Genomic DNA, 25,708 nt, shown 5'->3' with positions numbered 1-25,708 from the left:
AATAAAAATAGTATATATATAGTTAAAATATTATTTTTTTTATTATAATTAGCATATTATAAAATTAATATTCAAATTTTTAATAATAAAAATAGTATATATATAGGTTAAAAAATTATTTTTTTCATTTTAACTTCCATATTTTTTCTGATCAATATTCAAATTTTTGGGAATAAAAATAGTATATATATAGTTAAAATATTATTTTTTTTACTATAATTAGCATATTATAAAATTAATATTCAAATTTTTAATAATAAAAATAGTATATATATAGGTTAAAAAATTATTTTTTTCATTTTAATTTCCATATTTTTTCAGATCAATATTCAAATTTTTAATAATAAAAAAAGTATATATATTGGTTAAAAAATTATTTTTTTTATTTTAATTTCTATATTTTTTAGATCAATATTCAAATTTTTGGAAATAAAAATAGTATATATATAGTTAAAATATTATTTTTTTTATTATAATTAGCATATTATAAAATTAATATTCAAATTTTTAATAATAAAAATAGTATATATATAGGTTAAAAAATTATTTTTTTCATTTTAACTTCCATATTTTTTCTGATCAATATTCAAATTTTTGGAAATAAAAATAGTATATATATAGTTAAAATATTATTTTTTTTATTATAATTAGCATATTATAAAATTAATATTCAAATTTTTAATAATAAAAATAGTATATATATAGGTTAAAAAATTATTTTTTATTTTAATTTCCTTATTATAAACATAGTTTGAGCAATATTTTTACAATTTATATTAATATTATATCTTAATCCCTTGAAATTTTCCTTATATGGAAGTAAATCCCTAAAACATCCCAATGTGTTCACTTTTTGTTGTATTATTTTACTATCAAAAAACATTTTTTTTAAATTTTTAATTTTGCTATGTTATATAGTTAGGAAAATGCAATTTATATACATATAAATTAATATAAATATTGAAAAAAATTTACATACACATAAACTCCTATTATATATATTATATAATATAATATAATATATAAGGTTGTCCAAAATGAAATGCATGTTTTTACATTGCGCAATATTCTAGCTGGCTTTTTTTAAAAACTAGTCATGTTTTAATAAAGCTATGCATTTTTTTAGATTTCTATGAATCACTTTTACAAAATGGCATATATATTATGCCGAAATAAGAAGTTATTTGTTTTTTATTTTAATTTATTTATAATGTCTTCTAAGAGCAGATTTCACCAAATTTTTTCTTTTTGAGTTCAAAATAAGGTAAATATTGTAAAGTAAAAGAGTTGTGATGACTTTTTATAAAAAAGAAATCTTTAAAATGATTAAAATAGGTGATTAGAAATGTAATGAAAATTTTAATATAAAAGACATTAAATTTGATATAAAGTTAGAGTTTTGAGTTTTGAGTTTAGTTTTGAGTTGTTATTCTTTTCTATCCTATGTGAGGCGCACCAATAAAACTCTTTTTTTTTAAAATGTATTTTCTATAAATATATCTTATAAATTTTACTGTAAAATAAAAAAAAATTTCTGATAATCTTTAAGAGGTGAATCTTTTAATTGCTTCTACTAAAAAAAAAATTTAAAAAGATTCAAGGCGGGAAATAAAGAGCTTCAGAACGCGCAGTAGAAAGAATAATTTTATTAAGAATAAAATTGTCTTTAAGCGCGATTTTGAAACTTTTTTTTTCGACAAATGTTTGAAAAACATCTGAAGCTTAAGGAGTTTCAAGACCTAAAGTTTCTAAACATTTGTAGACAATTAGATGCTCAAAAAGTCAAATCAAACGTTTACCACCAATGTTGAACATAAAACAAACACTTCATTGTTTTGAAGCTTGTTGTTTCAACTTTTTATGAAAAGAATGATTTATTCTTTAAATGAAATATTATTTATACTAATAGTTGGATTCTATGCAGCAAAAAAATTCAATTTGAATAATTTTTTCATAGAAATTAAGCCATAAACTAGCATAAGCTCCAAAACAAGAATATAGTAGTTTTTTGGTAGTTTTTTAAAAAAATTGTGTACTAAAAATTTATGAAACTTAGTAAAACCTGTTGAAACTAAGAGTATTGAATCCAATTATGCATAATTATTAAAAAATTTAAAAAAATATTCCTAAGAAGCATCTTTTTAGCATAAATAAACAATGAAAAGATATTAACAAGCAAAGTCTCATCCATAGATTTCAGAAACCTTTCTTCAAAAACTGAAAGAGGCGAATTATGAATCTCTTTTTTACTTCCCATATACCCCTAACCTTGCCCACACATACCCTCATTTTTTTAAAATTTGAATCATTCTTAAAGAAGAAATTCTTCAAAAACGATAGGCTTAGAATCTGCTTTTGAAGCTTCTATCGCTTCTAGCTTTTTAAGTTTTTATTAAATCGGTTAAAAAGCTAGTTATACGATAGAAAACAATGTGACGAATCTAATGACTGTTATTTGAAGAAAAAATATTAATTTTCCACTGAGTTATGCGCGTTTGAAAATTTTCTAAAAAAAGATGCATTTCATTTTGGACAACCTTATATAATAATGTAAAGTAGTAATATTATTGTATTGTTTTTTTTATAGGGTAATAAAGTAATTTTATAAACAGAACTAATTGTTTAAATTGCATTTTACAATAAATTTATCTGAATAATTTAAATTAATACGTTTATCTTTATTATTTATTCCAAAATTTTGAGTATTCATAAAAATATTTAATTTTCGATATAGTACTAATAAATAGTTTTTTTTGACCATATCTAAAAACCGTAAATTATTTTCAAACAATACTAATTTAAACTAAAAGATCTTCAAAAATTACATAATCTTTCACCCATCATCTTATTTAAAAATTAATTTTTAAAAAGTTATGTTTATTAACAATTTTTTTGATAAAAAAGTTAATTTTTTAATTATCTCAAGAACGAATAAAGCTACAAAGCTTTATGGTTTTTAAAATGTAGCACTTAAAATTCTCTAGGAATACTTTTTTTCTTTTTTTGATAAATTGCTTTTTAAAAAAGTTATGAAACATTAAAAGTTAAAAAAATTCAGAAAATTTTTGGCTTAATTATAGAGACTTATATCTTGCTTAAAATTTATTTTTTTTAACTTGTTAAAAAGGAAAACATTTTTTCCGACCTTTCTTTAGCTATACCTTAATTGTTATCTCAAAATCACTTGAAACGACAATTCTACAGCAAATATTATTGATGCTACCTTTTTCTTTATGCTGCAATATCTCAGTGAAAAAATATTTTTTTAAAAAATGAATATACTTATCGTTGTCAATGTGTTTTTTTACATTAGAAACTTATATTAAAAATTTATTTTTTAATGATAATTTTTTGAAAGTCATTTCTCTTATTTTTATATATAGGATAATAATATTTACTTAACACTTTTAAATTTTAAAATATTTATTATAGTTTAAAGTATATAAAATAACTTTTGATATTATCTTTAATTTTTTATTTTTTTTAAAAGTATATATAATGTGATTTAAGGTAAATAAAAAAATTTTCTATATACAAATTTGTAAATTAGTAAATAAAATATACTTAAAATATGAGATAAATATCATTAATTTTATACATTGACGTATATTCTTTACATATATAGTTATAAAAAAACAATTAGTGTAAAATATAATATTTTTTTTTTCTTTTAAATTTATTATAAATATCCTTTTTTTTCAAAGAATACAATAGATTTTCTTGTCAATTGTTAATAAGTAGAAAAAAAAATGCTTCTGATTTGTAACTAAAAATTGAGAATTTATATTTTAAACTTTTTTATTACTTCAAATATACATAAATATAATTATTATTTTTAAATAAATTAAAATAAAAATTATAAAAAAAAAGATTTAAACTTCAAAGTTTACACATGAATAGCAGACGTTATCATACCACATTTCTTTTAAAAAATTAATATTAAAAAATTTACTTGTCATGTAATCTTCACAGTGTAATAGACAACAAGCTTCTAACTCTTTCAAAAGTAATGTAATTTCACCAAATCTTATTTCTGGACTCAATAATTTTTTTTCAGAATAATGTATAAAAAGACATTTTAATGCCCAATTTTTTTGACTTGTAAATATGTGTCTTTTATCACTTGATACATATTTTTCATTATTTTTATTCCATAAAATAAGAAGATATAAAAATACAATTTCTTCTTCTGTCAAATTTAATTCATTCATTGGTTTAACAACACATTTTATGGCATAATTTAAAGTTTCTCTAAATATATTATAAATAATTTCATTTGTATATAAACTGTCATTTTCTTTCTCATAACCTGTCTTGTCCGAAGGAATATAAGTATAATTTGGCATTACTAAATTTCCTTTTTCAAAATGTTCTTTATATTTTGATGTCATATAACAATGATCAAGCATAATTTTACGTAAAGCAAAACGTTGTAATAATGAAGCTTTTTCTAAATTAGTAAATTTTGAATACTCTTCAATTTCTGATATCCATAATGTAACACCTGTAAGATCACTACGTGCCAGGAGTAACATGTCACGGGGTGTATATACTCGTAAAGGTAAATTGTCAAAAGAATTGTTTATAATATCAATTGGATCAGTAAAATGTAAAAGTTTTAATGATTCTCTAATTTCAATATACCTTCTTACATATTCTTTAAATACTGTAGTTAAATTTATTCTTTCACTAACAGTAAAAAATTTGATAAGTTCAGAGAATACATTACCACTACAATTCATACTATTATTATCATCTGAATCTTTTGTCATATTAAAATTATCTTCCATTTTTGACATTGAATTTCTTTCCACTGTTGTAGAATTTGAATCAATTTCTTCATTTAATCTAGAGTCTATCAAAGAATTACTACTAGAATTACCTTCTGTTTGTATTAAAGTATTCATGATTGGATTTTGTAAACTAACTCTACGATTTTTTCTATTAGGTTGTGCTCCAGTAGGTTCCCTTCTTGGTTGAACAAATGAAACATTCATTCCTTTAGATAAACATTTTTTAAATCTACAACTTTTACAAGCATTTCTATTTTGATAATCTATTATACAATTATTTCCTCCATTACAACTATATTTCTAAAATCTACAATTTTACATAACAATGTTAAACTCACTTTTTTAAATGAAACTGTTCGTCTAAAAAAAGCTGTACATGATCTACATGCTTGAATATCATAATGATTTCCATCAGAAAAATCACCACATATTTCACATTTAATTTCTTTTTTTTCTTCAACATCAAGTTCATCAGAGTTAGACATTATTGTTAAAATATTTGTTTCTAAATACTATAATACTACTACTAGAAAAAAAATCACCCTCAATATTTTAAGATCTTTTAGAAATTAAATATAATAAAGTAATTATTATGAGAAGAAAAACTTTTTTATATGCCAGAAAATGAATAATAAAACTTGATCTTTAATCTCTTAAAATATACCCTTATTAATTTGCCCTTTTGCCGCGTAAATAATTTTAGAATACATTTTAATTAAATAAATTAAATTTGCATATTCCTTTGATAGCAATTATCAAATTTTAACTTGCCACATTAATATACCCTCAATCAACAAATATGATTAGCCATTGACAATCCTTAAACTTTTTGTTTTATAACTAACATATAAGTAATAGGCAAAAGTTTTTTATTAAAAAAAATAGCTACAAGCATAAACTATTAATCAAAATTTGACTTTATGTTTATAAAAAGTAACTTTTTGTGTACTACATAGTAACTAAATTACTAAATTATTATATCCTAAAAGTGAAACTAAATTGCTCTTTGAACTTTTAATTTATTTTTCATTTTTTTATTTTTATAATAATGAAAATGAGTGCACTAAATATATAAAAATAGTTTATATTAGTTATAATAAGAAATAATACATGATGTCTTGTTCAATTATATAAAATTATCAGTTATAAATTTTTTTTCCTCATATTTATAAGTGCACGTCTTACTGAAGTATCTCATAAACAATATCATTTTAAAAAAAAATTTTTTTTTTATCAAAAATATAAAATGTGAAAAAATTATAAATTTTTAACTAAAAAGAAAAATTTTTTTCCATTTACTTAAAATAGTACAAATATATTTTAATTTTTTCAAATCGGTAAAGATAAAAGGTAGAAGATTATACCAAAGTATAAAATATTAATTGTCTATCACCTTACATCAAACAATGTATAAAAAAAAGAAAAACCAAACATATTGTTTTTTTTATTGATGTCATTTTACTATAAAAATAATAAAAAAGTACCGTTCTCTTTCATTAAAATCAAGTGGAATTTTAATTTTTTAATTTATTCTCAATTATTTTTCTAAATATGGTTTCCCATAACAGTAATAATAAACTTGTGGAAGGATTGAATAACATGACAACAACAAGGTATATGACTTTTTTTTTTATAGTAATCAAAAATATTTTTAGTTCTTTAATAAAAAAACAAGCTGAAAGTCAACTTAAAGCAATTACTTGTTTAACAAAATGGGCAACTGACAATGATAATATGGCTATCGAGGATGTCATTAAAAAAACTTTTAGCCTTTTTGAAATATTTACTGATAAGTTATTTCAACTTGCCCGGGAACAGGATACATCTATAAAAGAACTCAAGAAAATGGTGCAAACAGAAACTTCAATAAAAAATGCTAAGAAAAAATTGGAACGATCTATTGAATATGAGAAAGAAATGGAAAAACAAATTAAAAAATATTCTTCATCTTCTTTTAGTTTTTTTAAGGCAAAGAAAATGACTAATTTAGAAATTTTACAACATAATTTAAATGAAGCTAGGAGTGCAACATTTAATGCTAGTAGAGAATTAGATGATATCAAAGCAGAAATGGAAGTTATAAAAATGTTTAGATTTAGAAAAGGAATGGAAGTATGTATAACATTTTGTAAATTATAAAAGACTTAAAATCATAATTAATTTTATTTTTTATTTTAGAAATTATCTGTTGCTTGGAGAAAATTTGCAAATGATATATCTTTAATTTTTGCTTGTCAACAAGAGCTTGTTGAAATGGTTCCAGCAATAGGAACAGAAGATGTAAGAGAAATGATTTATGCAGGAGCTTCCAGTACAGAATCAATGGTTGATGATTTAAAAAGAAAATTAAATTATTTTAACAATCCTAATAATACAGGTAAAATTACACCGAAAGATTCAACTATTAAGAAATCTCATTTGATTAAAAAGAGAGAATTTCCATCACCTTTATTATATGTAACTAACTTTCCTAAAATAAATACACCAATTAAACCAACATATTCCAGTTTTGGAAAATTGTCGAATAATTCTGATTATTCATCTTGTAATAGTTTAGAAAATTATGAACCTCCAATTGTTAATTCTACAACAATACCACCATCAGTACAAGGTGATGATAGTGGATATGAAAATATGTATCCTGTACTTCCACCAAACCCATACATTGATAAACAAAAATTGAATGATAAAAAAGGATTTGTGACAAATTTATATAATTCAACGTGTAATCAAACGTTTATGTCAAATAAAAGTATAAAAAATTAGAATGAAAAAGTGTGTTTGGAAAATAAGTTTACTTTTCACAAATCTACAATTTTACTATTTGATTATTTTTGATTTAATAACTATCGTATATTCATACACCCTGGAATTTGTATTTTAAATAGCATTGTAATATAGACGGGTTTTTAATAAACGTTAAGACAAATATTTTATCGATGTAAATTTATCAAAGTTTATGTAATAGTTTTTTTTTTCTAACTAAATCATCTATATTGTCATGATACATTTTTTTAATATAAATTTTAGAAGACATCAATTGTCTTTTAACAAAATTAACATAAAATCTTTGTGTTTTTATTTTTCAAAGTGTAAAATTATTCAAGGACATGTTGATAAATTTCACCTAAAAACAATAAAACTGGTTAATATATTTAAAATAATTATATAGAGAAATTGTAGATTTTTTTTTCCTAACTTTTTATTTTGAATGTCTATTATTCATGTTAAATTTCAAAAAAAAAACTCCTTACACTAAACTATAAAATGAGAAAAAAATACTAGATTGTAATTAAATGTAAAATATAGTAAAACATTCAAATTTTGAAGAAAAAAAATAAATGTATGTAACATAAAGAAAAGTTATCATTTATGATTAAAAGCCAAAAATTAACAATACATTCAAAAAAAAAAAACTAATTTTTGTTTAACTTTGATTCTAATTTATCTAATATTTCATTGGCACAATCTGGTAACCTTGTTCCTGGACCAAATACGCAAGCTACTCCAGCTTCATATAATGCATCATAGTCTTGTTGTGGGATAACTCCACCGGCAATTACCAAAATATCATCACGTCCTAATCTCTTCAATTCCTGAACTAATTGAGGAACTAATGTTAAATGACCAGCAGCTAAACTACTAGCACCAATGACATGAACATCGGCATCAACAGCTTGCTGAGCAGCTTCAGTAGGTGTTTGAAAAAGAGGACCAACATCTACATCAAATCCAAGGTCAGCAAAACCAGTAGCTACAATTTTTGCTCCTCTGTCATGACCATCTTGACCAAGTTTGGCAACCATTATTCGTGGTTGCCGTCCCTCCTTTTCGGCAAATTTTGTAACCCTATGTATAACTGTATCTATTTCCCTTGATTCACCAAATGACGAAATATAGGCACCAGAAACCATTCTATTAACAGCAGCATAACGTGAAAAAACACTTTCCATTGCATCACTCATCTCTCCTACAGTAACTCTTGCACGAGCAGCCTCAACTGCAGCCTCTAAAAGATTTCCACCATCTTTACAACAATCTACAATTTTTTTAATAGCAGCTTCAGCTCTAGCAGAATCTCTGGTCTCTCTAATATGTTTTAATTTTGCACATTGTGCAGCTGTTGCTTTTTTATTATCTACTTTAAGAATTTCAATTGGATTTTCTTGTTCCAATTTGTATTTATTGACACCAACGATGACCTGTTCACCTATATCAATTTTAGCTTGTTTTTTAGCTGCAGCTTCTTCAATTTTTAATTTTGGCATACCACTAGCTACGGCTTTTGCCATACCACCCATTTCATCAACTTCTTTTATAATTTCCATAGCTTTAGTATATAGTTCATCAGTTAAACTTTCCATCATATATGATCCACCCCATGGATCAGCAACTTTACAAATACCAGACTCTTCCTGAAGAATTATTTGGGTATTTCTAGCAATACGAGCTGAAAATTTTGTTGGTAAGCAAATTGCTTCATCATATGCATTTGTATGTAAAGATTGTGTACCTCCAAATATAGAAGCCATTGCTTCAATTGTTGTTCTAATAATATTATTATATGGATCTTGAGCAGTTAAAGACCATCCAGAAGTTTGTGAATGTGTTCTCAACATAGTTGAACGTGGATTTTTTGGATTAAATCTTTCTTTAACTAAATGTGCCCATAATCTCCTACCAGCTCTCATTTTAGCAATTTCCATATAAAAATTCATTGAAATTCCCCAAAAGAAAGATAATCTTGGGGCAAATTCATCTATGGACAAACCAGCACTTAAACCAGTTTGACAATATTGTAAACCATCAGCAATAGTAAAAGCTAATTCTAAAACTGCATCAGCACCTGCTTCCTGAATATGATATCCAGAAATTGAAATTGAATTAAACTTAGGCATATGTTTAGCTGTGTAAGCAAATATATCACCAATTATTCTCATAGATGGATCTGGAGGATAAATGTAAGTATTTCTAACCATAAATTCTTTTAAAATATCATTTTGGATTGTTCCAGATAATAATTTTTGATCAACACCTTGCTCTTCTCCAGCAATAATATACATTGCTAAAATAGGAATGACTGCACCATTCATTGTCATAGATACAGATATTTTATCTAAAGGAATTCCATCAAAAAGAGCTTTCATATCTTCAACAGAATCTACAGCTACTCCAGCCATACCAACATCACCAGATACACGTGGATTATCAGAATCATAACCTCTATGAGTTGGCAAATCAAAAGCTACTGATACTCCTTGTTGGCCTGCTTTAATATTTTCTTTATAAAATTTGTTAGATTCTTCTACAGTAGAAAAACCAGCATATTGTCTAATTGTCCAGGGGCGTTGAGTATACATAGTAGGATATGGTCCTCTTGTATAAGGAAATTGACCTGGTAACTCAACACTATCACTTTTAAAATCTTTTTCACGATCTTTTACAGTATATAGTGGTTTGATATCAATTCCTTCAGTAGTATGCCATACTAATGTTTCTGGATCTTTACCTTTCAATTGTTTTGTAGCCATTTCAACCCATTTTGGATATAGGGGCATAGACGAAGACTTCCTAAGTAACATTAAGATGTTAGAAGGAAAGAAATTAGTTCTTCTAATACAAAACATAGTTAAAAAAAATTACTTGTAAAATGAGAATCTAAAATCAATTTAATATTAGAAGCATTTTAAAAAAAATGATGTTTTAAAATAACCTGTTGAAAAAAAAATTATTTACACAAAATAACGTTCGTTTTTTCTTTTAGAAAATTTGAATATTTGTGGTAATAGTAGTTTATCTAGTCAAAAGACAATTACAAATTTCAAGATACTTTTAATCAAATTAATTTTCTTGGTTAATTTCAATAACGACAGCCAACCCAAATAATGTAATCCTTTTAAACTTTAATGTATTAAAATATACAATACATTTAACACTACTATGATGACGCAAAATTTAAAAAGTATGATAACGTTATATTGCTTGTAACAAAATGTCAAACAATGATTTAACTGAAGTAGATATTTGTTTTTAGTTTTTTTTTATTGCTCGAATTTTGGGAAATATCTTAAATTATTGTGTTTTTCATGTTTTCAAAAAGCCAAGTAACTTGGTGTTTTGGGAATTTATTTTTAGGTAGCCTGATATATTAAAAGAATATTTTGAATAATTTAATTATATTTAAAGGAAATTTGCATTTGCAATAAACTAAACAAAAAAGTACTTCAAATTTGAATGTCAAAGAAAGAAATTTTATTTATTAGAAAAATAAAAATAAGATTATTAATTGTAAATAAAATTAAACTGTCAATTTTTTTGTTCAAGTATTTCTATTTAAATCAAGCATTAAACCTGAGCTCATTCAACTTTGAATTTGTGTAAGACAAATTTTGATTTTTTCTTTTGATGTCGTCATCCTGAGTATATTGTGTACTTTGATCATTCTTCTCAGCCAAAAGATTATTGTTTCCACGTTTAGATGTTTCAATGGCAATGTAGGATACTGCTGGTAAACTAACTGCCGAAGAAATGATATCATATTTGTAACAAAGCATATTTACAATATTCATAATTTTTTCGGCATCAAGTCTTGTTGAATTTGTATCACGTCCCAAGGTGTATAAAGGAAGTTTTGCAGTTCCAAGACAATTTGCATAAGATTTACCAACAATTCTACTATTTCCTAGTATTGATAAATCTTTGTAGACATAGGTACCAGCTTCAATATTTGTTGGGCAACCTTTGTCATCTTTATTATATAATCTTAAATTACTTGTTCTATTAACGTATATCCATGAGTATGGGATTTTGGAAGATTTGAAGATTTTATCTGAAAATTCATTAACACACTTTTCAAAATTGTCAACTTCTTCGTTACATGATGCTTGAAAATTTGCCTGTGATAAACCAGTCCTAAAAACAATAATTGTTTTTGGAGGTTTATCTGAAATATTTTTTCTCCATTTTCTGAATATTTTTTCTATCTCAAGTTTCATTTGATCATCATCAAAAAGCAAATAGTCATTTTTCATTTGGTACCAATAATCTGAAATAAATTGTTCTCTATTTTTTGAAACATTAGCTGCCCATGATCCAACATTAATTGTTGAGTCAGCTGTCATTGATCCAATAGATGAAGTGTTTATATCAAATCCAATGTATAAGACATTTTTTGACTCAACGTTGTAGTATGATAACTCATCTTTCAAATCAATTTTAAAGTTTGAACCTCCAAGTTTTGCATTTGTCTTGTTAATGACATTTTTCATACTATCATATTTTGTTGGTAAATTTTTTACAACTTCAAGAGTTAGATGTTGTGTAAGTACACCAAACTTTTGTTCATAATATTTCAAAGCCAAATGTGATTTTTCAAATTTTGAATCAATATATATAAGAAATGAATTATCAAAATTTTTTATAATTCTATTCATTTCTTTTGCAAAAACATCCGGTGCTTTGTTAACATCCCTAAAGTCACCCTTAACTTCCTGAATGATAGGTGGTCCATGAAATATAATTCCATTTTTCTCACATATTTCAATGTATTTCCGTGAAAAATCTTTTATGTAATCTTCCTTTGCATTCCAATATACAATATAAAGTTCTTTTTTTAAACTTGTTGGATTACAAACGTTATCTCTATTGTTACTAATTTTGCCTTTTTGAACAACTAAAGGCCGTGATGATTTAGGAGTGTATAAGACATCCGACAAAACCTCTCCACTGAAAAATGATGCTTTTGGTTCTAAACTAATACCAAAACTCTTAAATAATGGAATATTTCTATCAAACATTCCCATTCTATACAATTCATTATAAGTATTTCTTTTTCTATCTAATGGTCCTTTTGTATTTATTCTTTGTTGAACTTTTGAAGACAAACTGTCCATCTTAGGAACAGGAACACACTGTCCAGGAATAATATCAAGTACTTCTAATGGATAGTAAGTTTCATATTCTCTAGATATTTTCTCACCATCTTCATAAGTAACTTTTTTCTCCATTTTAATAAAAAGAGGCCAATCCGGATACTTCAATTTTCTATTGTATCTTTCCTCAAAGTATTGACTTACACTAATACTTCTCTCTTTGTCCTCTTTTTTGATAGTTATTATTTTATTTCTACCAGATTCTCTGGTAAATGAATTTTTTAATTTAAATATATTACCGTTCTTACGGTGGTTTGTTTTCAAATAAACACCCAAAATGCTTGTATTGTTGACTGCGTTTTGAAGTGTACTGTAACTAATACTTGAAGATTTGGTAATTTCTTGAATAATAGTTGCAAGATTTCCGCCTTTATAATAGACATTTTCAGAATAATCAAATGACAAAGCAATTGAAGGTTTATCGTTAAGGTTAAGTTCAACTAATGATCTTGTAATTCCTGGAATTACGCAACGACCATCTCCACAAGTTTTTGAACTGTCATCTTCTGGTTTAAGTCTAATGAAATTTTTTCCAGATCCAAGTTGAGTAATATATCCTTCATCATCCTTCTTAAATGGATACATAAAAGGAGAAATAACAAGATTTTCCAAAAATCTAAAGATAATTGATTTCTCTTCATCATTTACTGGAAGATGAACTATTTTATTAATGTTTCCAATATCTAATTCAAAAAATTTAGACTGAGGTTTAAGTGTAATTCTTACACTTCTACCTTTTGAAATAACTTTAGTATCAATTGGTACCTCTGATGATGGAATTATTACTTCTTCTTTTGTTATTTCCTTTGACGAAATCAAATTAGACGCTCCATCATAAATGAAATAAGTATTTTTATCACCAAAGCCATTTTTCATTTCAAAAGCATGTAATACTAAACTTTTACATGCTTGGAGTAATTCAAGTTTCATAATAGGATGTAATCTAAATATTTAAATAAACTTTTCTACAACTTATAAACATACTTTTTACCACCATCGCCTGAAACTTTCCAAGTTGTATCAGATTTTTTAGACAAAATATCAATACCAACAAAGTAACGATAACCTATAGATTTCTCGTCAACCTTAATAACAAATGTTTGACTTGAAAGAATCTTTGAATCGTCCATTGTCTTGATTTAATATAAAAGTAGTTGTAGAATTAAAAGACTACTATGAAAATTGTTATAAATCTTAGTGGTAAAAAAATCACCAAAGGTCACGCTTATATATGTGTTTGAGAAAGGCACTTGAAAATAATATTCATCATCTGTTTGCTTGATTTTCTATTTTAAATGTCGCTTTATTTTTAACTTTTAAATGCCAAACAGAATATTATAACAGATTTAGACATATTATGTAATCTGTTAAAAATTAGATTATGTTTATTGGTTTTTATTTAGGCTAAAGTACTTGATAAATACTTAATTTTCTGTATTAATTTTATGGTGTCAGGATAATACCTAAAACACAATTTTTTAAACAACAGATAAAACTTATTGTTTTACTTAATAATCCTTAAGATTAATTGAACATTTGTTTATATCTTGGAGATTAAGATTTAAAGAAAATAATACAAATTTTTATAAATATTCTTGTAAGTGTGTTTAGTACATTAAAGTTATAAAAAAAACATAAATACGTTAGTATCCACCGAAAATTTTTTTTTGTCATTTTAAAGTTAACACACTATGAAAGAAATTTTAAATACTTGAGGATATTCAAACAAATTCTAACTTCAAAAACTACTTAACAAGTGATGTCATTGTGATTTAACCATTTATTTGTCGTAGGTGGATGATATATATTGTAACATTTCTTGTAATTCAGAATGCACTCAAATCAAAAAAAAAATTTTTTCTAATTAATCTTGATCTTTATCATCATTTAAATCTATTTCAAAGACCAACTCTTACTTGTTCCACATAGATAAAATAATATAATGAAATCCAAAAAACAAATATATTTAATTAATGGATTATTGAATAAAAATATTAAGAAGTACATTTTTTTTAAAATTTTTATAATAATAATAAAAATAATAAATAAGATTCTGAATAATAGTTGATATCTTATATACTTTTTTTAAAAGAAAATAAAAAATTTTATTTATATTTTAATGTTGTGTATTTGTACCAATTACTATAAAGTTAACAAAAATAAATAAAAATTTATTTAAAAATAAAGTGAAAAATTATTGATATTACAATTAGACATAAGCTGAGTACATGATATAATTAATATAAATAATTAAAAAAAAGGTTTTTTTTTTTTACTTTATAAAATAATTGCATTTTTTTTTAAATATTGTTCTTGACATAAAAAAAATACGGTTCTTTATGGTGTAAATCCTACCATTTAAAATTTTTAAAAAATCAATAAAAAAATTATCTTTTTTTGCATATCAAAATAGCATATGGTAATTTGTAATAATGATATTTTATTTTTTTAATGAAAAATGAATAAAAATGAATAAAAAAAGGTAATTGATATTTTACTTGTACTAAATAAAATTTTTTTTAAGTTATAAAGGGGGATTGGAAAGGAATCTCATGCCTCAAAATTTTATAAAAAAAAAGAATTTTTAAAGAAGCCATGTGTATTTGAAAATGGCGAGTTTCAAATCATAAAGTACTTAAAATACTCTTACTAAAAATAAATAAAATTACTTTTTTGTATTTAACTATTTTTGTTAGTTAGGAAGAATATAATAACCGCAGGTATCTGATAGAGAATTATCATTTGAAAATTTATTTTAGTAGATTTTCATTTGATTAATTAAAACTCAAAAAATAAATTGTAAAAATATTTAATTAAAAACAACATTAGAAAATTGTTAAAAAATTTATTTAAAACATTATATAATATGTATAATTAAATTTCATCATAAAGTGATGATATCATAATATGGCTAGTTGTAATGTTAATAAAGTGTTAATATTGAAAGGTATGTTCAATTACTAAAAAATAATAATATTCTACTATACATTTTTTTTTCTTTAAATTTTTTTGCCATACAACTAATTTTGAAGCAAAATAACTAGTGATTAATATTTCTAAATGATTAAATAAAAAAAAATTACTTTGTTTGTTCCATATATGTTATTTTAAATTAGAAACTAGAATTAACTACACTCTGAAATTATTTTATTATTATAAAAAAATGATATGTATAACTTACAGTGGTTGATGAGCAAGATGAAGATGTTCCCCAACTACTTTCAGAATTATCGCCTTCTTCGATAACACATTTATCATCTAGTAAACTTTTTATAGATGAGACACTATTATTAGAAACAATTTCTTTCTCTTGATTAATAGTATTATCAATAATATTTTTTGAAGAAAAATTATTAATTTTACGACTATCACAATTTTCAGAAATAGGTAGACAATCAGGACTAGTTTTTTCACAATTCTGAATATCCTGATTGTCATTGTTTATACACTCTTTAGTAACTTCATCATTATTGGAATAAAAAAGTTTTGCTGTTTCATGGATTGTATTTTCTTCTAATGAAGAAATATTTTCATGTTCAATGTTAGTATTAGTTTGCTCTAAAATAAAATTATTTATTAATTTGTTTTTTTTTTATTACCTTTAGTATTGTTTGTGCAGTTGTCTTTTAACTTGTTATTTTTTCTACACATATTATTGATACATTCCTTTGAGGAATATTTTTTAAAAGGACAATGATAATGTATTTCAGGATGTTGTGAAGTTGAATCAATACGCTGTCTAAAAAAATATCTTCTTTGTTGAACATCTTCTAAACGTGGATCATCTTTAAAATGTTGATCATGAAAATCACTTTTATTAAAGACATCTTTTTTTCTTTCATCTTCATTATTTGAATCATTTTCATTATATTGTGATTTTTTATTATATTTACTTTTTCTAGCATCACGTTCTTTTTGTTTTTTATATGTTTCATCAACAAATTTTTTTGCCATTGCAACTTCTTCTTTATTTTCAGTATCAATACATCTTGTGACAATTATTAATTTAAATCCATCATCAACTAATTTATTTTTATATGCCCTGTCAATTTCTATAGAATTATAAATTTGTACATGTTCATCTTCCTTACGTACTAAAGTATAAGGTCCATTACCATCTGGTTCACCTTCTGGTGATTTAGGTATTAATTTTCCATTTGATGTAAAAGAAAAACGTCTCTCATTATACGTATCAACAATTAAATTTTTTTCATAAGCTTTTTTTAACATTTCATTAATACAATATCTTGGAGGTTTGCGGCCATCAGGATAAATAAGATTTAATGATAATTCTGAACAATGATCATCTAAACCAGGTGGTTTTTCAACTACAAGTTCTTTTATAAATTTTGTATTATTATCATATTTTGGTGAATTACAATTAAATATTTCACCTTCTTTTATTGAATCTGTCTCAGGTAAACTTTTATTTAATTGTTCTGAATTTTTTGTAAATTTTTTTTTAACCTTATCAATAGATATAGCAATTTTAGATGAACTTTTGCAACTTTCTTTAGTAAAACTATTTGATTTGTTGTGTTTTTCAATTTCAACATGATTATTATAATTTAATAATAATGAATCATCACAACTTTGAAAATCATTGTTTTTATCATTACAAGATTTATTTATTGGTTTTATAATTTCTTTTACTAAATCTGATTTATTATTAGGATATGTATATACTTCATCTCCATGTATATAATTACCTCCACAATAACCAGGACAAGTAAACATTGTACTAAACCAAATATGTCCAATTTTAATATCATTTTTTTTATAACCAATAAGTTTTACCTGAGGTTCACAAAATAAATCAACTCTTATATCACCTTCTAAAAACACTCTTTTACCAGATTTACTAATATTCCAACCATAACAACGCCTTGATATAACATTTTTTCCTTCTTCTGGATTATTAGGATTATAATGATCTTCACCTATACCTAATGAATATTTCTTCCATATATCTTCTTCTTCTTCAGCCATTTTACTATTAAAAAGTAAACCTTTACCACAAAATATTTCTATATCTCTTTCAGCAACTCTAATTTTTAATAATCCTTTTGTAAATTTTGAATCTGATCTTGGAGGTCTTTCTATATAAATACCAACTAATTCAATTCTTAAGGGAATATAATTAAGATTTTTTTGACGTAAATGATGAAAATAATAGACATATCTTCTTTGTGATGGAATAGTAATACCTTTATTATTCATAGTTCTTATTATACTATAATATTCCATAATTTTACGGGGTGACAAAAAAAAATTTATGTATACAAGATATGCACATATCATAACACCCGTTCTACCTTTTCCTGCCTTACAATGTACAGCAACAACATTTTTGGGATCTTCTTGTAAATATCTATGAACTTCTCTACAAAATGGTGCTATAAGTTCTAATTTAGGTGGATGATGATCAGTCATTTCAAATACTCGTACCCTATTGTCAAAATTTTTTTCATCATAAGTAAATTGACCACGGAGATTAAATACAAGATAATGTTTAGAATGATATTGTTCTAAGAAATTTTTTGTATCTTCCATACTATTACGATAAAATTTTTCTGAATGTTCAGCCGGATAACCCATAGCAATTATTCGGTCTGTTATATCTATAAAAAAAAAAATATTTACAATAATATAATTAATAAATATATTATTTAAATTGTTTATCTATTAAAAAAAAACTACTACTACTTTTTATATATATAAAAAACTTACACGTTAGGTCTAAGTTGAAATTTTCACAAATGTATCTTCTTCTATTTTGGCTGACAATTTTTTTTAAAGGATTACAAATTTTTCCAGATGTTTGGGAACTCATAATTGCAATTTAATTTGATTTTATAGATTTTTTTTTTGAAATGAATATAATACTGTTAGTACTAAGAGATTCTTTATTTTCTTATAATTGGCAAAGCATTATAATTAAATAAAAGATGCAGTCATAATATATTGGAAGATGAAATCTGAAACACACATTATATTATCATAGAAAATGTGCCGAAACATGTCATCAAAATGTACATATAAGTAAATGTTGTAATATTAAGTAAAATAAAAATAATAATTAATGGTCATAATGTTAAAATATGTTAATAAAAATAATACATAAATATTTAGTGAGACTATTTATTTACAAAATCACATTAATACTCTAAACAATATTTTTTTTTTCTATTAAAAAGTTTTTTAATAGCAAAATTTTTTATATGTTAGTTATTCTCATCGAAAAATAAAAACAACAAAGGTTTCCTTCCAATTTTTTATTTACATACTTTTTAATGAAAATAAAAAAAAAGATTTATTACCAACAATTAAAATATGGGTTCACTATAATATATTTAAAAAAACAAACACCATACCACATTCCTTTTAAAATAAATTTTGGTTAAGTAAATAATTAACAATTAACTGCTATTAAAAAATATTTTTCAACTAAAAATAAAAAATTTATTTTATATTATTTTCTTTCGAAAAACTTGTCATTTTTGTATCAAATGGAAAAAAGTCTCTTGGGTTTTTTCTTCTCAAAACCAAATACCTTAGATCTTTGTGGGAAGTTGTTTATTCATATGGGTGAAATATATAACAATTAATAGAAAATAATATGGATTATAAAAAATATTTTACAATTTAAAGAAAGTCATTTGCGATTAAAAATATTTTTAAATGTAGTTAAAAGTTAGAAAAATTTTATAGTAATAAAAAGACCACCTACATCAAAATTTTATAGTAGATTTAAGAAAAAAAAAATAATTTAATAAACATCTTGTTTTAAAAATTGATAATTTGTATTTTAGTAGAAATATACTTTAACAATTACTTTGTTTTATCACTATCTTAATAATATGTTATTTAAGTATGAATTTATATTTGTTAGATATTGAATTTAATGGAGATGGAAAGTAAAACTATACACAAATATATATGACTACTATAATAAAATTAGTATATTCTCTATGATTAAATAATATTTGGGCGTTTCTAATATTTATAAATCATTTTCAATATTTCTTATTTCAAGCCTTAACTAATAAAACATTAATATGTAGATATTTACTAAAACAATGTTTATAAATATTTCCTTTTAATTGTACAAATTTTATTTAGTTAAAAAATTATTTTATTTTATTTTAATTTAGTAAATACTTATTTTAAAAAAGATATTTGTGTACAATGTAATTTTATCCAATAAAGAAAGGTAACACATAATTTGATAATAAAAAAAATATGATACCAAAATTTGAGGGCAAAAGTTAATTACTAATAAAATGTGAGCAAATTTATATTTAATTGTAAAACAAATTTAGCATTTTTTTTCCATGTAGGAATATTTAATAATCTAATGGAAAAGCGTTTACAAATATATAAAATAAGTTTATTTAATTTATTGTAAAATAAATATTTTTCTATCAATTATACAAAAAAGTAACAATATGATAAATTTTTTTTTTACTTAAACGATTTAACAATAGAAAAAGTACTTTTTTTTATATTTAAAATGTATCTATTACCTTTTGCTTACTACTTTTCTTTTAAGTATTATTGAAATAATTTAAGTAAGGTAAAAAGTTTTTTTCATAAATAATAATTGTAAAATTTATGTGATTGGTAACTTTTTTATTATTTAGATAAATATGCTAATAATATTAGGTAAACTTTTTACCAGGCGCAATTTAAAAAGTCTTACACAGAAAGAAAAATTATAGAAAAGTAATTAGTAAATTGAAACATTTCAAAAAATATTTTTATTTTTAAAAAATTTTTATTTGTCTATGTCTTTTAAATTTAACCAATTGCTATTTATTACTTTAAAAAAAAATTTTTATTATATGACAGGTTAAAGACACTCAACAAAAGGAAAGTGCACTTTTTTTTTTGTAATTTATGATTTTAAAGAAAAGTTTATTTAAGAAAATTTAAAAATAAAATTTAAAATGATTAAATAATTTTATTAATCATAAAAATAAATTTGTATTATAAAAGTTGTTATCACAAATTTTTAATGAAACGAATCTTTCAAATAAAAAAGATATACTATATGATATTTTATTTAAAAACAATGTTTTATTTATTTTTTTTAAGATACATTATAAAACAAATTAAATAAACATAATTTGTCACTTTCTTCTTAAACAAAATGTTTGATTTTTTTTTATTAAATGTTTTTTTTTTTTAAATTTATATTTTAGATTTTAAAATAAAATTTAAAATATGACTAATTCAATGGAGTATTTTATTACAGTAAAAGTACCAATAAATATTGCTGTTATAAAATATTGGGGAAAGAAATGTGAAAAAGAAATGTTACCAATGAATGATTCAATATCACTTACAATTAATAATTTATATGCAACAACAAAAGTATGTTTTGGGGGAGATTCTGATATAGTATTTATTAATGGAAAAAAGTATGATGTTAAAGTGGGATCACGTTATGAAAAAGTTTTTGGGGAGGTTCGTAGATTAATGAAAGAGTACGGTAATAAGTATAATAATCAAAAAATAAATGATTTATTAATGAAAAAGTTTCATATAAACTCAACAACTAATTTTCCTGTAGCTGCTGGTTTGGCATCATCAGCTGCTGGTTTTGGTGCAATTGCTTATAGTATGGGACAATTTTTTAACTTTTCTATTGATGATATTACATATCTTGCTAGAATTGGTAGTGGAAGTGCCACAAGATCAGTACTTCCTGGTTTAGTAATTTGGAAAGGAGATGACAAAGGTGAATGTAAGACACTTTTTCCAGAAAATTATTGGCCTGAGTTACGTGCTATCATTGCTATTGTAGAAGATAAAGAAAAAGAGATTAGTAGTAGTGTTGGTATGAAGAAAACTATTGAAACATCAGAATTATATAAATATCGTGTAACAAATTGTGTTAAGAAACATGTTAAAGAATTGATTGAGGCATATGAGGAGAAAAATTTCCACAAATTTGGTGAAATTGTTATGAAAGATTCAAATCAATTTCATGCAGTTTGCCTAGATACAACACCACCATTAAAGTACATGAATGATATTTCATGGAAATTGATAAATTTAGCTAATATATTTAATAAAGACAAAATCAAGGTTGCATACACTTTTGATGCTGGTCCAAATTGTTGTTATTATATAGAAAAGGATAATGTTGATAATTTTATGTTTCTACTTGAGAAAGAAGGATTTTCATTGAATAGTGGTAATCTTATTTTATCTACTGTTGGTGGTGGACCAGAAATTATAAGCAAATAAATATTATATATTAAATTAAAACATATTGAAAAGATAATTCTATAATTTATAATATAAAATTTTAATTATTTTTTTTTTTTGTGTTTCAAAATTTTTTATCTAACAAATTAGGATATAAAAATTATATGTTAAATTATTTTTACATTTAGTTTACAAATTATTTAAAAATGAACTTTTATAAAATTATTGTTTTAAACAAGAAGGTGGAAATAATAAGTTTATTAATTACTTATTAAAATATATATCTTTAGGTATGTTTTAATTTGTTTATCTTTAGTAGAAACTTTTCGTTTGTTTTAACTTTCAAGCAACAAATTTATACTATGAAATTATATAAATAACAAATGAACTTTACTAAAGTAATTTTATTAAATTTTGTATAGTTATACTTGAAAAATAAATAAAGAAAAACTAATTCAATATTTTAAAAATGACAAAAAAATGTGTAAGTTTTGACATAATTTAAATAATACATTTATGCAAAATAAATATAAAAAATTTTATTCTTTAATTATTAATAAACTTTCTTTTTGTCTATTTTTAGATTAATGTATGTGTTACAACATATAATGCCAAAATTGAATTTGTTATTCAATTATCAATAACAGGAAGACAATTATTTGAACAGGTTGCCAAAACAATTGGTCTTCGTGAAGTATGGTTTTTTGGTTTAGAATATATTGATAACAATGGTTTTCCAGAATGGTTAAGATTAAATAAAAAAATTAAAGCACAAAATATTAAGAAAGAATTTACTTTAAATTTTAATCTTAAAGCTAAATTTTTTCCTGAAGATATTGATGGAGAGTTAATTCAAGACGATACAATAAAATTTTTTTATTGTCAAGTTAAAGAAGAAATACTTAATGGTGACATTTATTGTTCTCCTGAGTCATCTGTACTTCTTGCTTCATATATGTTACAGGCACAATATGGAAATTTTTCTGGTATTAATGATAATTCAAATGTTTTAGCTAATCAAAATTTATTACCACAATGTGTTCTTAGTCAATTTAAATTAAATACTGATGATTGGATAAAATATATTAAAAATTTGTGGATTGATCATTATGGTATGAGTAAAATAAAAGCAATGAAAGAGTATTTAAAACTTGCTCAAGACTTAGAGATGTATGGTGTTAACTATTTTGAAATAAAAAATAAGAAGGGATCTGAATTGTATCTTGGTGTTGATTGTCGTGGTTTGAATATTTATAAAGAATCTGACATGTTGTCACCATGTATCGGTTTTACATGGTCAGAAATAAAAAATATTTCATTTAATGATAAAAAATTTATAATTAAACCAATTGATAAAAAAGCAACAGATTTGATATTTTATGTTTCTCGTATTAAAATCAACAAAAAAATTTTATCTTTATGTATGGGAAATCATGAATTATATATTAGAAGAAGAAAATCTGATACAATTGAAATTCAACAAATGAAAAGTCAAGCTATATATAAAAAAAAATTAAGAATGTTAGGTTATAATAAACTATCTAAAGAGACTGCCGCTAGAGTTTATGCTGAGCAAAAACAACGTGAAGCCAAAAATAAAATAAAAATTATGACTAATATTGTAAATAAAACAAAAGAAGAGTTAAATATTATGTATGAAAAGTATAGGCAATTACAAATAAAGTATGATGAATTAAATAAAACCAAAGAGTTACTTACAAGAAATAAGAATGAAGTTGAAAAATTAAATGAACAATTATTAGCTCAAAAACAGGCAAACGAAAAAGATAAAAAAATGGCACTACGTGAAGGTCATTTACAAGTAAAAAAAATTAATAAGAAAGTTAAAACAAAATTGTCAGATACACATTCTTATAATAAGGACTTTGATGTCATTGATGAAATAACCATGGATTCTGAACCAATTTTTAATGAAATTGATGAAGAAAGTTATAGTAAGGATATTGAATTAATTACAAAAGCAAGTGTAAACATATTTTATAATATCAATAAATTAGATAGTGAAATTAGTTCTTCTGTTAACAAGAAATTAGCTTTATTAACACAAGCCCTAGAGCCATTTAAAGATAAAGCAAATATGTCCAAGTTTGATTTACTTCATGAAGTGAATAAGAAAGAAGGGAAAAATAAATATAGAACATTAAGGCAAATTCGTATAGGAAATACAAAGCGAAGAATTGATCAATACGAAAATATGTGATTTCATTTTCATAGACAAAAAAAAGTCTTTAAGTTTCTTTTTCACTTACCAATAATTCATTAAACATAATCTTTATATTTTATAAATTTAGTTTTGTACTATAATACAAACAAAAACCTTAAGGTTCATAAAATAAAAAATCATATTAAATTAAATAGATGTTTTTTAAAAAAAGTTTTAGTATCATTTTTTTTACAACTAAGAGTTACTAATAAATTTTATATGCAGTATTTTTTCAAGAATAAGTCTTATATAGTTCTCAAGATGCTGAATACAATGTAACTCTTACTTTGTGATTCTAACACATAAAATGAAATTCTTCGTCCACGAAGGGTGTATTGCACAACTAATTTTTTATACATATACTTTTGTTGACATCACTTTTTCATATGAAAAATAAACAAAAAACGGTACTTTATGATTTGAACCCCCCCATTTTCAAACACCCATAACTCCTTTCAAATTTTTTTTTTATAAAATTTTGAGGGATGAGATTCTTTTCCAATCCTCCTTTGTAGCTTTAAAAAGCTTTATTTTTCACTTAAAAATTCAAAAAATATTAATGTTTCTTAACATGGACTCAAATTCCTTATTTTTATTCTTTTTCCGCCACGTGAATTTGTACATGTAGCCTTTTAACATATTGCTTCGTTTTTCCTTCCAAAACCTTCAAAACACTATTACTGCGCTATTTTTAGCGACATTTCATAATATTTATAATTTGGAAAAAAAAAATTTTTCAGCACAAGTCAAATATTAATTATCTTTTTTTCCTTGTTTTTTATCAAAAAATTCAAATTTTATTGTTTATAAAATTATTTATTAAAATTCAAATATCAACTACCTTTTTTTTATTGATTTATAATAATTTTTAGAAATTATCATATAATATTTTAATATGCAAAAAAAAAATAATTTTTTTATATTGATTTTAAAATAATTTGAAATGACGTTGAACTAACAGAAAAGAACTCTTTGGGTACTATTCTGTTATATCCCCCTTCCCCCAAATTAAAATGATAGAAAGTACTTGATAATTAATAAAATTTTTTCAAATAAAATCTTGATTACATGAAGGAAATAGAATGGACTTAAATAAAGTACAAACCATAAATAAACTTTTTAAATATTAACTAAATAATAATGAGAAACATGATGGGATTTGATATTTGAGTCTTTTTTTTTCGTTTTATGATAAAAATTAACGACAATTTTTTACTTTTATGATAAAAATTAATAATGAATTTAATTTTTTTTATTCATCTTGTAGAAAAAAAGTTGAAGAATCTGATAGGCTTGTTTTTTTTCAAAAAAAATATTTTTAAGGTAAGTTTCTATCATTTTAATTTGAAGGGGATATAACAGAATAGTACCGTTTTTTTAATTCTTTTTTTATATATTTGTTATATTAGTATGAAAAAGTTATTGAATCGTTATTGTAATTTTTAAAAAAAATTATACATATGTATTATATTCAAATTTAAAAAAAACAAATTTACTGCGTCAGTAACTCTAAAATTAAGTTAAAAGTCTTCTAATATGTTATA

At 23.2% G+C, this 25,708-nt stretch overlaps 7 protein-coding genes across 7 annotated transcripts; 3 read left to right on the top strand and 4 right to left on the bottom strand.

Moving 5' to 3' along the window:
* Positions 1–3,872: 3,872 nt before the first annotated feature.
* SRAE_1000222900 (Transcription factor HNF-4 homolog) lies at positions 3,873–5,278 on the bottom strand (the record flags this gene model as incomplete). Its single annotated transcript, XM_024649281.1, has 2 exons — positions 3,873–5,093; positions 5,132–5,278. The coding sequence occupies 2 exons, from the start codon at positions 5,276–5,278 to the stop codon at positions 3,873–3,875; spliced, it is 1,368 nt and encodes a 455-aa protein (XP_024503174.1).
* A 1,066-nt stretch (positions 5,279–6,344) lies between these two features.
* Positions 6,345–7,559, top strand: SRAE_1000222800 (Hypothetical protein; the record flags this gene model as incomplete). Its single annotated transcript, XM_024649280.1, has 3 exons — positions 6,345–6,406; positions 6,449–6,905; positions 6,972–7,559. The coding sequence occupies 3 exons, from the start codon at positions 6,345–6,347 to the stop codon at positions 7,557–7,559; spliced, it is 1,107 nt and encodes a 368-aa protein (XP_024503173.1).
* Positions 7,560–8,209: 650 nt separating this feature from the next.
* On the bottom strand, positions 8,210–10,375 carry SRAE_1000222700 (Methylmalonyl-CoA mutase, mitochondrial; the record flags this gene model as incomplete). Its single annotated transcript, XM_024649279.1, has 1 exon — positions 8,210–10,375. The coding sequence occupies one exon, from the start codon at positions 10,373–10,375 to the stop codon at positions 8,210–8,212; it is 2,166 nt and encodes a 721-aa protein (XP_024503172.1).
* A 756-nt stretch (positions 10,376–11,131) lies between these two features.
* SRAE_1000222600 (Protein argonaute-2) lies at positions 11,132–13,854 on the bottom strand (the record flags this gene model as incomplete). The annotated part of the gene is made up of 2 exons (XM_024649278.1): positions 11,132–13,667; positions 13,709–13,854. The coding sequence occupies 2 exons, from the start codon at positions 13,852–13,854 to the stop codon at positions 11,132–11,134; spliced, it is 2,682 nt and encodes an 893-aa protein (XP_024503171.1).
* A 1,982-nt stretch (positions 13,855–15,836) lies between these two features.
* On the bottom strand, positions 15,837–18,557 carry SRAE_1000222500 (Phosphatidylinositol 3,4,5-trisphosphate 3-phosphatase and dual-specificity protein phosphatase PTEN; the record flags this gene model as incomplete). The annotated part of the gene is made up of 4 exons (XM_024649277.1): positions 15,837–15,860; positions 15,906–16,282; positions 16,324–18,345; positions 18,455–18,557. The coding sequence occupies 4 exons, from the start codon at positions 18,555–18,557 to the stop codon at positions 15,837–15,839; spliced, it is 2,526 nt and encodes an 841-aa protein (XP_024503170.1).
* Positions 18,558–20,950: 2,393 nt separating this feature from the next.
* Positions 20,951–21,979, top strand: SRAE_1000222400 (Diphosphomevalonate decarboxylase; the record flags this gene model as incomplete). The annotated part of the gene is made up of 1 exon (XM_024649276.1): positions 20,951–21,979. The coding sequence occupies one exon, from the start codon at positions 20,951–20,953 to the stop codon at positions 21,977–21,979; it is 1,029 nt and encodes a 342-aa protein (XP_024503169.1).
* A 430-nt stretch (positions 21,980–22,409) lies between these two features.
* Positions 22,410–24,161, top strand: SRAE_1000222300 (Moesin/ezrin/radixin homolog 1; the record flags this gene model as incomplete). The annotated part of the gene is made up of 2 exons (XM_024649275.1): positions 22,410–22,424; positions 22,524–24,161. The coding sequence occupies 2 exons, from the start codon at positions 22,410–22,412 to the stop codon at positions 24,159–24,161; spliced, it is 1,653 nt and encodes a 550-aa protein (XP_024503168.1).
* Positions 24,162–25,708: the final 1,547 nt, after the last annotated feature.

This window comes from Strongyloides ratti, assembly GCF_001040885.1.
Source record: "Strongyloides ratti genome assembly S_ratti_ED321, chromosome : 1".
Lineage (NCBI taxonomy): Eukaryota > Metazoa > Nematoda > Chromadorea > Rhabditida > Strongyloididae > Strongyloides > Strongyloides ratti.
This window is presented reverse-complemented; position numbering and strand designations above follow the sequence as displayed.